Consider the following 16,384-nt stretch of genomic DNA (forward strand, 5'->3'; position numbering starts at 1 on the left):
CTTGTTGCCCAGGCTGGAGGGCAATGGTGAGATCTCACCTCACTGCAACCTCCACCTCCTGGGTTCAAGCAATTCTCCTGCCTCAGCCTCTGGAGTAGCTGGGATTACAGGCATGCGCCACCATGCTGGACTAATTTTTGTATTTTTAGTAGAGACTGAGTTTCACCATGTTGGCCAGGCTGGTCTCGAACTTCTGACCTCAAGTAATCCGCCCACTTCAGCCTCCCAAAGTGTTGAGATTACAGGGCCGAGCCACTGTGCCCTGCTTTACTTTTCACTGTTTCATTGAACACATTTTATCAAACACCTACGATATGCCAAGCACTGCTCCAGGCACCTAGGGTTGAACAAAGTCAAGTCCAGACCCTTGTGGAGATTGCATTATTCCTCCACCCCAGCCACTTATCATCCCCAACATACTTTTTTATTTGTGTCATTTCTGTCTCACCTCACTAGAATATAAACTAGGTTTTGTTGTGTTTGCTGTTGAATTTCCAGGACCCGGAGCAGACCCCGACACAGAGGCTTTGTGTCTCAATAAACACTCACTAAATAATTGCTGGATGTAGGAATTGACATTTCTAGGTATTAACACTATATCTTGGTGGCCCTTATCTTACTGGGGCTACCTAGCCACCCGAGGCAGTAGGTGTTACTCCCATTTTAGATGATGAAACTGAGGCTTAGAGAGGAACAGGCGCCCCAGCACTTTGGTAGGCCGAGGCGGGTGGATCACCTGAGGTCAGGAGTTCGAGACCAGCCTGGCCAACATGGCGAAACCTCGTCTCTACTAAAAATACAAAAATTAGCCTGGCGTGGTGGTGCGTGCCTGTAACCCCAGCTACTCTGAAGGCTGAGGCAGGAGAATCTCTTGACCCTGGGAGGCAGAGGTTGCAGTGAGCTGAGATCGCACCACTGCACTCCAGCCTGGGCAACAGAATGAGATGCTATCTCAAACAAACAAACAAACAAACAAACAAACAAACAAAAAACAACAAAAAAACCCCACACGCATACACACACACACACACAAACAAAAACAACAACAAACACAAAAAAACCAGAGAGGAACAGGAGCTTGCCAGGGTGGTATAGAGCACCCTTCGCTGAGCCTGGTCCCTTATTTCCAGTCTGGTGACTGCCCCCTTCCCTCAGTCTATTCCTTAAAGGTTCAAACATCAACATCATGAGAAACTTGTGAGAGCCAGAGGGGAGGAATCTCACAGTGGACTCAGGCAGGGCAGGGCAGTTTGCTTTCCAGGTGGTGTGCTGAGGCAGGAAGCACACTGGACTTGGGATGGGGGTGGGTTGAATCCTACCCACACCACCGACTCCCTGTATGACCCTGGGCAGGGCTGTTTCTCTCTTAGAGTCTCAGTTTCATCACCTGTAAAATGGGGAGAGGAGTCAGAAAACTACCTCACAGGATGGCTGTGAGGTTGCAGAAAGAAATGTGAGTGGGCCTGGCGTGGTGTCTCATGCCTATAATCTCAGCTCTTTGGGAGGCCGAGGTAGGAGGATTGTTTGAGCCCAGGAGCTCGATACCAGCCTGGGCAACACAGCAAGACCCCATTTCTACAAAAAATAAAATAATTAGCCAGATGTGATGGTGTGCATCTGTAGTGCCAGCTACTCAGGAGGCTGACGCAGGACTGCTTGAGCCTAGGAGATCAAGGCTGTAGTGAGCTATGATTGCACCACTGCACTGCTGCCTGGGTGACAGAGCAAGACCTTGTTTCAAGAACAATTCCAAAAACCAAAAAAGGAATGTGAGTGGAATAAAGCAGTTTTTAAACTGCAGGGTGGGCTGGGCACAGTGGCTCACGCCTGTAATCCCAGCACTTTGGGAGGCCGAGGCAGGCCAATAGCTTGAGCCTGGGAGTTCGAGACAAGTCTGGGCAATACGGCAAAAATCCCGTCTCTACAAAAAATACGAAAAGTAGCTGGGCATGGTGGCACACATCTATGCTCCGAGCTACTTGGGAGGCTGAGGTAGGAGGATTGCTTGTGTCTGGGAGGTGGAGGTTGCAATGAGCCACTGCACTCCAGCCTGGCTGACAGAGCGAGACCCTGTCTCAAAAAAAAAAAAAAAAAAAAATCAAATAAAAAGCCAGAAACCTGCAGGGTGGGGAGTGTGTGCACGTGGCTTACTTCAGTCTCCACTCAGAACGGGGGCTCTTTCCACCCTGGACTCTGGCACAATCATTCCTCATTTATTCCCTGTCTATATCTTCCCATCTGCCATTTCTTATCCTTGGGACGCCCTCCTCCACTCCACCAACCCACACCCTGCTTGTGTTTGGCCAGTGGGCTGGGTAACAGCTCCAGCTTGGCCCAGACTTTCCATGTGATCTTAGATCCAACATAGGCCCTGTGGGCGCCTCCGTCCCTCTGTCTATAATATGGGAACAGGGCAGGGAGACTGTGCCCCTCCCTTCTTGCATCCTAGGGTTTGGAGGCTCACCTTGGATGTCAAGCAGAGAGAAATGAGGGTTGCTGGGAGCTTCAGGCACCAGGCGGAAATAGAAGCGGTGCCCGCCTTGGGGCTCGTCTCTGTCCACCACGCTGATGGTCTGGATGAGCTGAAGGGTGAGGAGGGGATAGAGGGCTAGTGGTGAGGCTGAGACCACTCTGGGTCGAGGTAGAGGGTGCTGCTGGCCAGTCCTGGAAGCAACGCCCAGTCCCCACCCCCTCAGGAGTACCTGGCCTGGCTTGGCATCCTCGCATACAGCTGCCTCGTAGGGTGTGGCCAGTTCTGGGGGATTGTCGTTCACATCCAGGATTCGGATCCTTAGGGATGCCCGGGATAGCTGGGCATGATTGTCTGTAATGAGAGCACAGGAGCAAGGGGAGAGGCATCAAGTGTGAGATCCAGATAGCCTCCTCTCTACTATGAGGACAATAGTAGGCAGTGGGGTCATGCTGAGAAATTTGTGGGTTAACCAAGCTGGTACAAGGACCAGAACTGGGAACATTTGGGCATAAGTTAAGTAGTCATCGCTGTAATCACCACCACCATTACCATCAACCTTGGCACCATTGGCATTATCACTGCAACGCTTGCCACCACAATCACCAGTAGCACCCACTGCCATCACCAACACCATCACCACTGTTAGCATCAACACCACCATCACCATCCCATCTCCACCATGGCCACCTTTGCCATCACTACCACTATTACTATTACCATTGTCATCATTAAGCCATTACCAATACCACTCTTTGCATTATCATCAGTGCGTCTATCAACATAACTATGAGTACCACCATCACCATCCTTACACTGTTACCATCACCACTGCCATCACCACCATCACCATCAGGTCATCACCATCACTACCATCACCATTAGAATTAGCACCACCACCACCAGAACCACATCCTCTAGTACTACACCCATCATCTCTACCATAAATAATACTAAAGCCATCACCATCACTACCCTCACCACCACCACCAACCCCATCACCATCACCAATATCACCATCACCAATACCACCACCATCTCTTCCACAGTCACCACAACCACAATCACCAGCCCACCTATTACTACTATTACCCCCATCATAATCACCAATATTACCATCACATCCCTGGCCCCCAACAACACTGTCATCACCACTGCCATCCCCACCCCCTCACCACAGAGCACACAGCATGCACGTGGAGCATCTACATTCATTATTTTAAGTATCCTTGCAGAAATCCTGTGGTTTGGTACAATTTCTATCCCCATATTGCAAAGGAGAAACTAAAACATGGGATGCTTTCTAGACATGGGTCGGGGCAACTAAACTCCAAGACTTCTGCTTTCTCAAGACCTGATCCTAAAAGGGCCAGACAAGTCCAAGGAGGTAGATCTTCGCCAGCAAAACCATGATGTCCCCACCTCTCCAAGTCGGGACGTCTTCAAGATCATGGTCCCTGTCTTACTTATCTCTGGGCTACCAGCATTGTGGGATATGGTACAGGTAAATTCTAATATATTAATATTTGCTGAATGAATGAATGAAGCCTGGAAAAATTGAGACTGCAGGAGGCTTGAATTCCAGGCGTGGCTGTGTCCCTGACCCAGTGTTTGGTCTTGGGTAAGACCCTGCCTTCTCTGATGTCAGTTTCCACACCTGGAAAATGAACAGAGCATAGTGATTATGAGCAATGCTGGGTAGTTCTGATTCCAGCTCTGCCGTTTTATGTCGGTATAATCCAAGCCAGGTCACTTGACCTCCCTGTGCCTCAATTTTCTCACCTGCAAAATCGGTCTAATATTGACCCAATTATGCCTAGCGTTCCATTATTGGAACGCTAAGCATGTGAGAGTTATTTATATCCTACTGCTCAAGGACTTCGCCAAGGTCTGATTGCAAAAATTCAAAAAATTGCAACCTCAGGCATAAATGGGTTAATAGGTTAGTGAAGAGACAGATTGAGTTAATATCTGCAGGGCATTTGAAACTGTGTGTACAACACGTAGCAAGTGCTATATAAGCATTTGTAAACAACCAGACATTCTCGAAGGGTCCTATTAGCAATAACATTAAATAATTCTAGGATGTGGAATACTTCATCCCAGCCTGTCCTCTCTAAGCAGTGCCCTGAATGTTGGTGCTTTCTAACCCCTCACCAGCCCAGACCTCTGAGTGCTCACTGGTGCCCCATCCTCTGCTATCCTGGCTACATGTTCATTACTGACATGTTCATTACTGACCTGTTCCACCTGCCAGTGACCTCAGGAACATCTCCTGGAGGAAGAAACCACACCTCACTTCCAAGCAGTGACTTGGAAGATGGGGCTCTCTGGCTTGGCTGGCAGGGAGCTCTCTGAGGGGCAGCCTAAAAGCTTCCAGGCATCCAGGCTCCCCATGAGTTTCGCGGGGAGTGGGACTGGTCGGCTGCCTCCTGCTGTAAACTCAGGATCCAATGTGTGCTGACGGCAGCTGCTCACGTGTTGATAAAGAGAGAAACAGAGATAGGAAGGCAGGTGCAGCCACCTCCTGGGGGGGCGGGGGGCGGTCAGGAAAAGGAGGGGGCTGAGTTCTTAATTAACTCAGACCCTGGCTTCTCTCTGGAGTTCCTCTTAGCCAGGGGCACATTATCTTCTAAGCTCACCAGATCTGCCACTCCAGTGATTAGAGGGGGCTTTTCCAGGGCGAGAGATGGGAGTCGTGACTGGGAATGCCGGGTGAACCGTTATTTTTAAGAGTGCGTTGCCGGAGAATTTCAACAGACAGACGGTCGGTGCTTTTGGGAAGAGGGGGGTGAGGCCCACAGCCAGGAACAGGCGCCTCTTTCCCAGCAGAGGCAGAGGGAGAGTAGAGGGGGCGGCCAGGGCCTGAGTGCCCTTACAGGGCACTTTCCCCTGCAGTGGAGGGTGGTGGGGGTGTATGGGCTGGAGGGAGAGACAGGGTCCTATGGGCCATGTCGAAGGTAGAGCAGGATGGACTGCTGAGTGAGTGATCCGCTCCTGGATCCTCACTGCGGATGAGACCCCCATTATAGCACCTTTGCTTTGGGCTATGCTCGGCCTCTCTTACCTCTTCTTTTAAAATGTCACAGGTCACCTTGTGAGAAAGCCCTAATATCCTTGGCATGAGTGAGAGTCTTAGACCTAAGAGGTGGGGCAGCTGAGTGACCCCTAAATTGCCATCTGCAGATCTTATTCTAGGAATTCCTGAATTTAGGGCTGGCCTGGAATCCCAGAGCTCATTGGCTGGCCCCAGGTCAGTACCCATTGCCACTGCCATTGCCCTTGTGGCAGTGGGTCTCCAGCACAGCTGTACATCACAATCACCTGAAGAGCCTTTAAAAACACCGATGCCCAAAGCTTGGTCAGTGATTTTTTTTTTTTTTTTTTTTTTTTAAACAGCTCCAGAGGATCAGCCTGTAGCAAGGTTTGCAAACCACTATCCTAGGGTGACTGGGAGGCGGCGGAATCCAGCCTGATTGGCTTCCTCCAAACCCCTCCTCTCACAATTAGTATCATTTATAAGAATGGAAAATAATCGTATTTTGCCACCTTAAATGTTTCTGGGATAAAACAAGGAATCCATCTGTTGATTAATCTTGATCTCTGTGCAGGATTTTCCAATTCATAACACTCTCTCTTATTATGACCTCTTGTCATCCTTGAAATAACCCTTGAAGAAGGCCTTGTTAAACCCACTTTCTGGATGAGGAAACTGAGGCCCACGGAGGGGCAGGAGTTTCCCCACAGCCCTAGTGGAGTCAGCAGCAGAGCTGGGGTTGGGTCCGAACCCTCCCGACTCCAAGTTCAGCGCTTGGTCCCGATACAATGTCAGGGGCCCTCCTGCTGCCTGGTCATTTGTCCATTCAGTGGCAGCTACGGCTTAGATCCAGGCCCAAGTGGATCTCACCCAATGGCCGGCTGCAGGTGCCCCCTCCAAGGACTGGGTCCCCCACAGCCCTCCCCTCTTGGCTTTTCAGTTCAGCTGACTGACATGCAAATTAGTTTAATTATTTCTTCTTCTAAAATAAATTATATTTTGCAGTAGCTGCAATATGTTGTGTCAGGCAAAATTACATTCAATATTTTTAAACTAATTGATGCAGCCCTGAGGAAGGCTGATTGACAGCCCGGGGCTGAGCAGGCCTGCAGCCTTAACCGATTCCTAAATTAAAATTAAACGTGCTTTGGCCCGGTGCTTCCTCCTTGAACTGCCTCACCATTAATCCGGGGGGGTGGCAGGTGAAGCCCCAGGGGTCTGAGGGACCTGAGGAGGCTGGGCAGCTCAGGATGCCTAGGGTAGAGACCAAACTCGGGGCAGGAGAACTGCTGTGCAGTGGGGCAGGTCTCTCGCCTTCGCTGGGCCTCAGAGTTTCTTCTGTACAATGGACAGGGGATTGGACTGGACAATCTGGAAATGAAACCTGTGGTTTTTGCTGACAGTTGTGGATCAAGCATCTCCTTTGTACCAAGGACACAGCAGTGAACAAGACAGCATGGTCTCGTTCTAGTGGCAGGTACAGACATTACTCCAGACTGTGATAAGAGCTGAGGGAAAAAAGTTAAGGAGCTGTGAGAGCTTGGAGCAGGGGGTCTTGCCTGGTGGGATGCAGGATGTTTTTCCTGGAAAAACATGATATTTCTGCCGAGTCCTGCCGACTCCTGACTGGAAAGTAATTGTATGAGGGGGATGGGAAAGGAAAGACTGTCTCAGGCAGTGGGATCAGCACGTGCAAAGGCCCTGGGGTGGGAGGGGAGGATGTGGATAGTGAGACTCTGGATCTCTTCCAAGGAGGATCCCAGCCCCTACTAGAGTTACTCATTTGACATCTGGACCAACCTGAGTGAGCGTGGTGATGGGGATGGGGGCCAATGGGAAGGCAAGAGGAGACAGGGCCTGGCCTGGTGCCCCTGTTAGGGCACTCCTATGAATGTGCTCCTCCCTGGAAGAATGGCAACAAACACACATTAAGCACGTGCCAAGGACCAGGGTCTGGGCTGCCCCATTTCGTCCTGTCAACCACAGAGGGAGGCAGGGAGTGCTGTTGTTGCTGTTTTACTGACAAGGAAACGGGCTCAGAGGGGTGAGAAAACTTGCCCAAAGTCTCATAGGAGCTGGGACTCGAACCTGGGTCTGGTTTTAAAGGGGAGTTTTTAACCACCACATGCTATTGCCTTTCTTGTCTTTAGCTGTCAGAATCCATCTTGCCTTCAAGGCCCTGAACAAATTTCCCTGCTTCCTCCAGGAAGCTTTCCTTGATTGCTCTCAGTTCTGGGCAATCCAAGGATAAGCCCAAGTCCCCCATGCCCACAAGGCCCCCCATGATCATCCTGCTGTGGCCTCTCTGGCCTCGTCACTACCCCTCCCTCCTTCTTTCACTCTGCTCCAAGTTTGCTCCTTTACCTCCTTCAGGTCTTGGCCCAGATTTCTTCTAGGAGAGGCCTCCCCTAAAGACCTCATTTCCATGTGCCCTTTGCCATCCTACCAAATACCACTTCCCTGCCTTATTCCTCTTTGTAGCATTTACCCAGCACCCTCTGTTTTTATTTAACTTTCTCATCCTCTATCTCCTCCCCTAGTATGTAAGCAGAATTTTTGTATATTTTCTTTACTGCTGTATCCCCAGCAACTGTGTGCACACTACATAGTAGATGCTTAATAAAGATGTGTCAAATGAATGGATTCCACTGTCTGTGGCATTTCTGACCATGGCCACGCTCCAGGAGGGATGCTGGGGAGGTGCAGGGGGAGAAACTGAGACCTTCTTGGATGAACTGACTCTGTTGTATCAGGGGTTGGGTCCCCTCCATTTCAGAAACAGTCTAGTGCTGGGACCCTCTTCCTGCCTCTCTCTTTCTCTGTCTCTTGACCAAGGTTTTCTCATCAGTAAAACAAATGGAGTTGGATTCTGTGGCTCTCCTTGGCTGTCACAGAGAAACACAGAAGCCTGGAGAGAAAGAGAGAAGTGAAGCTGCAAGAGTGGGAGTGGGAAGGAGAGTGGGGGGTGGAGTGGGAGGGGGAGAGAGAGAGAGAGGAGAGAGGTCAGCTCAAAGAAAGTGCCTTCCCTCTCACTTGCAGTGGCGGGGATAGAGCAGAGCTTGGACCCTCTTCTCCACTATCCCCCCAGCCCGTCCCTCCTCCCCGAGGGAGTTAAATTGCATCCAAACACCAGGCTCTGATTAGAGCTGGCCAGCTGGGCAGGAAGATTTATCATCCCAATTACAAGCCCGCCAAGACAAGCAGGCAGGACAGTGAGGCGCACGGGGCGAGCAGATGGGGGTGCTCCAGGGAAGGGGGTGTCAGGGTAGACAGAAGCGAACTCCTTGCACTCCCTGCCCTGTCCCCATGCCCCCACAGTGGGAGCCGGAGGCTCAGGTGCCCTTCTCTGTCCCTTGAAGGGACTTCAGTGATCTATTTGGTTTCCACATGGAGACTGGAAGCTTTGACCTTATTGGGGGGACGTTTATTCCTCCAAGGAAGGGGTTGGGGAGGACTTCTGGGTGAAGCAGGGACCCTGAAATCATAACATCCCTGAAATTCAAAGGGGAGATGTGGGAACTTTCCTTTCCCAGTGGCTGAGCTGGTCCCTAATGTTCTGGGCTGTCCTACTCCATGGATATCACAAAATCTTTGTTCCCCTTGGGGTCTGTTAGGTACTCAAGGTGGCACAGGATCCCAGGAGTCATCCAGTCCAAGAGGACCCCGGGCCTGATTTGCACACCTCTGGTGACAGGGAGCTCACTGTCTCTTGAAGCAGCCCCTTCCATGCAGAGCTGTGACATGTCTCTTTCCCAGGCAGCCTCCCTGGAGCTCCCAACCACCTGCCCTGGTCCTGCCCTGGACCCTCCAGCCCAGAGCTGAGCCTGACAGCCTCCCATATGTTCCCTCAACTCCATGTTTGCCCCCTCCAAGCCATCCTCCCCACGAACCCGAGGGAACACTGGGGACCAAACATCTGATCACGCCACTCTTCTGCTCAAAGACCTGCGCTGGCTCCCTGTCACCTCCAGGAGATGTCTGGTTCCTCATGGGACACCAAGGCCCTTTCTGTACAGGCCCAGTGAGCTTCTTCACTCACCCCTTGCCTCACCTGCTCTGGACACCCTTCAGCTCCAGAGCCTGGCCACACCCAGCCTCTCTGTTCTCAGAATGGCCTCAGACATCCAAGCTCCCAGGCCTTTGCACACAGGGGGCTTTCTGCCTGGAACACCTGAATCCCCTTTCTGCCCATGGAAAAACTTCCTTGGCCTTTGAAACCCAACTCAGATGTCCTCTTGGCCAGGTGCTGGTGCTCATGCCTGTAATCCCAGTGCTTTGGGAGGCCAAGGTGGGAGGATTGCTTGAGCCCAGGAGTTGGACACAAGCCTGGGTAACACAGTGAGAGCCCCCTCTTTACCAAAAACAAACAAACAAACAAACAAAAACCACACACACAAAAACAAAAAAATAGATGTCCCCTTCTCTGGGAAGGGTTTTCTGGCCCTTGCTGGGTAGGCCAGTCTCTCCCTGCTCCTCAGGAATCGCCGCGACCCCATGACTTTCACTGTGTGTTGTCACTGACTGTCAATGGGTCTCTCCCCGCCCACCCGTGAACTCTCAGGTCAGTGGCCAAGCCTCGTTCATCACTGGGTCTCAGAGCCCAGCCCTGGCTAGGGTGGGTGACAAGAGGCCCCAGAAAACACTGGCTGCAGGTACATGGCTTGTTGGTGTGTGTGTGGGTCCCTGCAGGAGAAACTGAGCACTCTCTGCTGCTCAGACCCCACTGCGACCTTCACTCCTCATCCCTGTCCCTTCCTCCAGCCTCCTTAGGCCTCCTCTATGGTCCTTCTGAGAGGCACAGACTGGGAGTCAGAAAGCCTCATGGGGGAACTCCCTTCCTTGGCATCTGTCTCCCCAGGTTGGGTATGGGGCTGGAGGATGGGTATAGGGCTGGAGCCCATCATCTCTGACATTCCCTCTCCTCTCAGATTCGCTCCCTGACTATTAAGAGCACCTACTGTGTGTCAGGCACACAGTAGGCACCTGTGCTAGGCACTTGAGGCACATTATTTCTAATCCTTGGGGGATTTATGTTTTATAGAAAGCACTCAGCACAATGCCTGGCATATTGTAAGCTTTAAGTAAGTAGAAGCTGCTATTATTATTAATTATTTTTTGAGATGGAGTCTCGGTCTGTCTCCCAGGCTGGAGTGCAGTGGTGCAATCTCGGCCCACTGCAACCTCCACCTCCTGGGTTCAAGCAATTCTCCTGCCTCAGCCTCCCAAGTAGTTGGAATTACAGGTGCCCACCACCACACCCGGCTAATTTTTGTACTTTTAGTAGAGATGGGGTTTCACCATGTTGGCCAGGCTGCTCTTGAATTCCTGACCTCAGGTGATCCGCCTGCCTCGGCCTCCCAAAGTGCTAGGATTACAGGCGTGAACCACCGTGCCCAGCCAGGAGCTGCTATTATTAATTGTTACCATTGTCACAGCTATCCGGTAAACTAAGTATGATTGTCACCATTTTGTAGATGAGAAAACCAAGGTAACAAGATGGGAGTGACCTGTCCAGGCCCACCCAACTGGGAACCATGCAACTAGAAGCATTTCTTCTCCATCATGCATTCCTGTTTTTCCAAGAGGGCACGCAAGCCCATTCATTCATCCATTCAGTAAACACACATGCCTACTGTGTGCCTGGCCTGTGTGTGCTGCAGGTATAGACTGGGCCCTGCCCTCATGGAAGGTACAGTTTCCCAGGGAAGAGCGATCTTCACTGAATACTCACACAGACGCATCTAAAAATCATAACACGTGCTCTGTGGCATGAAGGGAAAAGCAGGGTGCTGTGAGACGTGACTTGGCCTGGGGTGACCCAGATGGGGAAGCTTCTGGCGAGTCTGGTTAACCCTTTGCTGTCCTGGACATCTAGCTATTACCCCTCCAGATCAGCTTAGGGCTGGATGACTCTTGAGAGTGTGGCTGGGTGCCCCCTTTGGCACTCCTGCCTCCCAGTGTTGGCTTTCCAAGTCTCCCCCAGACCCCCCCAGCCAGTCTCTTTGAAGACTGTCCCTTTACAACTGCCCTTTCCACCGAAGGATTCAGACACAAATTGTACTTTAAATTCAATATCAGTCATTAATATTTCATGATTACAAAACGTTAAAGATAATGTCAGTGGAAGGAGCGTCTGCATGGGCAGAATGGATGACTCAGAAGTTCGGGGAGAGGGGAGCCGGCATACTAAGTGGCTCGGGAGTCTTTGAGGTAATCCAGTATGACAGGCGGCGGCTCCCGGCTGAGTGCAACATTCTCTGAGGTGCTCACCAAGCGCCGCCGCTGTGTATAAATATTTCCCCTCTGATTCTTGTCACCTCATGTTTATTATGACCAGGAGCAGGTGGGGCCACCGTGACCCTCTGAGTTTCCCTTCTGTTTTTGAGGACGCCAAATGGACGCTTTGGCAGGAGGGCATGGGGCTGGGCGGGCAGACCCGACGGCCATGCACCTGGGGCTCTGGCTGGCTCCTGGGAAGCCGGAGGTCTTGGGTCGAGCCTGCCCCTGCCAGGACTTGCTCTGTGATCTTGGGGCCATCCCTGTTCTTCCCTGAGCCTCTGTTTCCTCATCTGTAAAATGGGGATAATAAGTTTGTTCCCATCTCATGGAGATGGTGAAAAGGAAGAGTGGGTCAGTTATTTGTGGCAGCTTTTTTTTTTTTGAGACAGAGTCTTGCCTGTTGCCCAGGCTGGAGCGCAGGGGCATGATCTTGGCTCATTGCAACCTCTGCCTTTGGGTTCAAGCGATTCTCGTGCCTTAGCCTCCCCAGCAGCTGGGAGTATATGCATGTGCCACCATGCCCAGTTAATTTTTGTATTTTTAGTAGACACGGGGTTTCGCCATGTTGGCCAGGCTGGTCTCGAACTCTCGAACTCAAGTGATCTGACCCCTTTGGCCTCCCAAAGTACTGGGATTACAGGCGTGAGCCACTGTGCCTGGCCTGTGAGAGCTCTTGATTTTGTGCCAGCACCAGGGAAACAGGACTGGAGGGGCAGCTGAGGAGAGCCGGGCTCTGGAGTCAGGCAGGCTGGGGTTGGGAACCTGGACAAATGATTTCGCCTTGCTGAGTCAGGTTCCTCATCCCCACAGTGAAGATGGCAGTAGAATGGACACCCCTTAGGGGTGAAGATTTCATGAGCTCATCACAAGAAAGGGCCCGGAACAGAGTCAAGACTGACAGATACCATCAACTGAGCACTTACTAAGCACCAACCACTAGGCTAAGTTCTTCCCATGAGCTATGCTGTTTGATCCCCCACCAGCTCTCTGAAGCAAAACCATTCCTTTTCCCATTAATTAATATCCTGGGTGAGGAGTGGGCAGGGGCTGGGGATCACAGCTCAGAGAAGGGGGGTCTCGAGCCCAGTGGCTAGTCTTCTCCTTTCAGAGATACATCTCCTTCCCCATGGTCAGTTACTGGGGTTGATGGATGGGATGGGGGTGGGGCTCAGACAGCAGAGAGTGCCCAGAAAAGGTAGGCCATGCAGCAATGCCGTGGGGACCAAGCACGCCTGGTCCAAATCCCAGCTTTGCCAGTGCACATCTTTGGCAAGCAAATTTCCAAACTCTCCAAGCCTCAATTTTCCCATCAGGAAAATGGGTGCTAATCATGCTACTGATCATAATTCAATAAAGTATGTGCTGGAAGGCATCTAGGCCAGGATATACATATATATATATATATATATGAAGCAAAAATAGTAAAATGTTTGTGGAGGAGTACCCCTCCCCCGATTCTGTCTCCTATGAAATGGCAGCCTTACAGGCTTCATATGCTATTCTAGCTGCTTTCTGAAAGAGACCCACTGGGTAGAAGCACAATGCTTAACCCAAGAGGAGATTGTTGCTGGTGGTGGGACATTGGGCCGGTGATAGGCTGGTGGCAGAGGGGCGTGTATCTGTGAGTAGGGAGAGGAGGCATCCCTGCCCACAGCCAGGCCAGTCCTCCCTCACTCTATCTGCAGCCCAGAGCCTCAGTTGCTACCCAGAGAACAGGTTTGAGGAGGCAAGGAGGGGGAGCTCTCTTCCCCCAAGTCCAGCCACCACTTCCTCTCCAGCCACCTTTGTTATCTCCCTTTCATGCAGTGGAGGAGTGGATTCAAAGGCTCCAGAGCAGCAGGCACTGAGGTCTGAGCCAGCTTTGTATTTCCTTTTAAACTGCAGTTGAAAGAGACGAAGGGAACTTCAGCCTAGGGACTTCCTTGACCCCAGAATGGGCCAGTGGGGCCTGGGAAATGGGGGGATGGCAGCTAGGGGAGGAGGAAGAGGGCTGGCAGGAGGAGCTTGGGTCAGGAGGGGCCTGGGGCAGAGGGGCCTGGGATCCTGATGGGCAGAGGCGAGTTTGAATGTTGCCTACCCGCCTGCAGCTCAGATACTCAACCATATTCCTGTTGTCATGATTGCTTATTGGTGGCTCTGTTGATGCCTGAGACCTTGAGGGCTGATGGTGTAGAGAAGCTGGGAAAGCAGGTGGAGGCCATGACAGTGGCAGTGTTGCTCTGGGCATGGAGGAAGCCCAAGGGCACTCCCCCTGGCCTCTCTCCCAGTGCTCTCAGCTCCTCACCTCCACAGCCTTACTTACCTGGATGCCATGTCTCAGGGCTCTCTCTCTTTCTCTCCCAGCTCACATTTCTCCCTAGCTGCACCAAAAAGACACACACACACACACACACACATATATTCTTCCAGAAACTCAGGCCAAACACCCTGGAGTCATCCTTGACCCTTCTCCATCTCTCCCCAGGACATCAGCCCATGAACAGGTTCCACTGGCTCTATCTTCAGCCTGTATCCCAAAGCCAGCCACTTCTCACCTCCTCCTCCCCTCCTCTGTAGCTACTGCCCTGGGCCAGGCCATGGTCCTATCTCCCAAGCACTATTGCTTTCAGCTTCTAGCTAAGGCCCCGTTTCCCCCTCAGGCTCCAGACTCTTCTCAATGCAGCTGCCAGAGGTACCCTGACGGAGAACATCCCTCCTCTCCCCAAATGCCTCCAATGACTCTAACTTCATTTGGAGTAAAGTCCAAAGACTCTCCAGTGGCTCTGGCTGACCATGCTGCCCCTCATCAACCACATTGGCTTCTTTGCTGTTCCTCCAACGTGCTTGGCAAATTACACCGCAGGGCCTCTTTGCACTGGCTGTTCCCCCTGCTTGGAATGCTCTTCCTCCAGATGTCAGCATGACTCCCTCCCCTTTTGAGATCTTTGTTGAAATGTCTTTTCCTCATCTCTTAGATGTCCCCCTAAGAGAAGCAATGCACCTCCTCCTCCCAGTTCCCTTTCCCAGCCTCCTTCTCTCCTTGTTTCTTCTTAGCACTTAGCATCACTTGACATATTATGTCCGTGCTTTCTCTCTGTTGATAGTCTTGTTCTCCCTATGAGGACAGAAGCTTTTCTGTCATATTCAAGGCTGGATCCCCAACCCCTAAAACAGGGCTTGCACGTAGCAGATGCTCAATTAATGATGAGAGAAGAAAGCCTAGTTTGAGACCAGCCCTACCCCCTTGACTTGGAACCAGCTCTACTCCCTTGACTTGGAACCCTGCTGGATCTTTGCTCGCACCCATCAGCTTTTGCCCTCGCCTTCACCCCTGTGAGATCTTTGTCTAGTTTCTTTCTCTTCGCACCATCCCCAACCTTTGGCCCCTCCCCCGTTGGCTTTGACTGACAGTGCTGCTTTGGCTCTGCCCCCAGTCCTTGGCCCCTCCCTTCAGCTTTTGCTCCTGGGCCCCATAGTTGCCCTTGGAGGGGGCGTGGCGCCCAGCTCACCCGCCTCCATGGCCAGCACCGTGATGTTGTGCCAGCCGGCCGTCTCGCGGTCCAGCCCCTTGCCAGTCACGATGGCGCCTGTGTCCGCATCGATATCGAAGATCTGGTCCAAATCTGATTCGCGGTCAATGGCGTACCTGCGGGGGGCAGGAAAGGGCTGATTGAAGGTGCCCCAGTGCCAAATGGAGCCCATGTCCTTTTCTCCCAACCCCACTCCAAGAGAGGGACCGCCTGCCTTGGACACACACAAGGGGCAGAGAAACCCCTTGCGACCGAGGAGGAGCGGGAAGCAACTGGGTGTGCATTTCACTTGCACGGGTAGCTGCTGTGACCATGGGCAGCCCTCAATCTTTCTGAGCCTCAGTTTCCTCAGTTGGAATGGAGCTAATAATTTGTACCTGCAGTTGTCATGAGGGTTGGAAGCTGGCAAAATGCTTGGCACGGTTAGACTCACTGATACTCTCTTCTTTTCTTTTCTTCTTTCTTTCTTTCTTTCTTTTTCTTTCTCTCTCTCTCTCTCTTTCCTTCCTTCCTTCCTTCTTTCTTTCTTCTCTCTCTCTTTTCTTTTTTGTTTATTTATTTTATTTACTTATTTTTTGGAGATGGAGTCTCGCACTTTCGCCCAGGCTGGAGTGCAATGGCGCCATCTTGGCTCACTGCAAGCTCCGCCTCCCGGGTTCACGCCATTCTCCTGCCTCAGCCTCCCGAGTAGCTGGGACTACAGGCGCCCGCCACCACACCCGGCTAATTTTTTGTATTTTTTAGTAGAGACGGGGTTTCACCGTGTTAGCCAGGATGGTCTTGATCTCCTGACCTCGTGATCTGCCTGCCTTGACCTCCCAAATTGCCTGGGATTACAGGCGTGAGCGACCGCGCCCGGCACTCTTTTCTTTCTTTCTTTAGCCAGGGTCTCACTCTGTTACCCTGGGTAGAGTGCAATGGTGCCATCACGGCTCACTGCAGCCTCCATCTCCTGGGCTCAAGCCATCCTCCTGACTCACTGAGCCTCCCGAGTAGCTGGGACTGCAGGTGCGTGCCAACACGCCTGGCTAATTTTTTTTTTTCAGAGACAGGGTTTCGCTGTGTTGCCCACACTGGTCTCGAACTACT

At 51.8% G+C, this 16,384-nt stretch overlaps 1 protein-coding gene across 2 annotated transcripts in view; it reads right to left on the bottom strand.

Annotated features, from left to right (window-relative positions):
* Positions 1–16,384, bottom strand: part of CDH22 (cadherin 22) — a 135,066-nt gene that overhangs the window by 10,386 nt on the left and 108,296 nt on the right. The window contains exons 8-10 of one of the 2 annotated variants that reach the window (XM_031004925.3): positions 15,275–15,411; positions 2,703–2,824; positions 2,465–2,582 (exon numbers count right to left, since the gene is read on the bottom strand). In XM_031004925.3, the coding sequence (XP_030860785.2) occupies positions 2,465–2,582; positions 2,703–2,824; positions 15,275–15,411 (377 nt within the window). The remainder of the gene's footprint in view (positions 1–2,464; positions 2,583–2,702; positions 2,825–15,274; positions 15,412–16,384) is intronic. The other variant, XM_055373100.2, reaches the window with a different exon arrangement.

This window comes from Gorilla gorilla, chromosome 21 (genome assembly GCF_029281585.2).
Source record: "Gorilla gorilla gorilla isolate KB3781 chromosome 21, NHGRI_mGorGor1-v2.1_pri, whole genome shotgun sequence".
Taxonomy (NCBI): domain Eukaryota; kingdom Metazoa; phylum Chordata; class Mammalia; order Primates; family Hominidae; genus Gorilla; species Gorilla gorilla.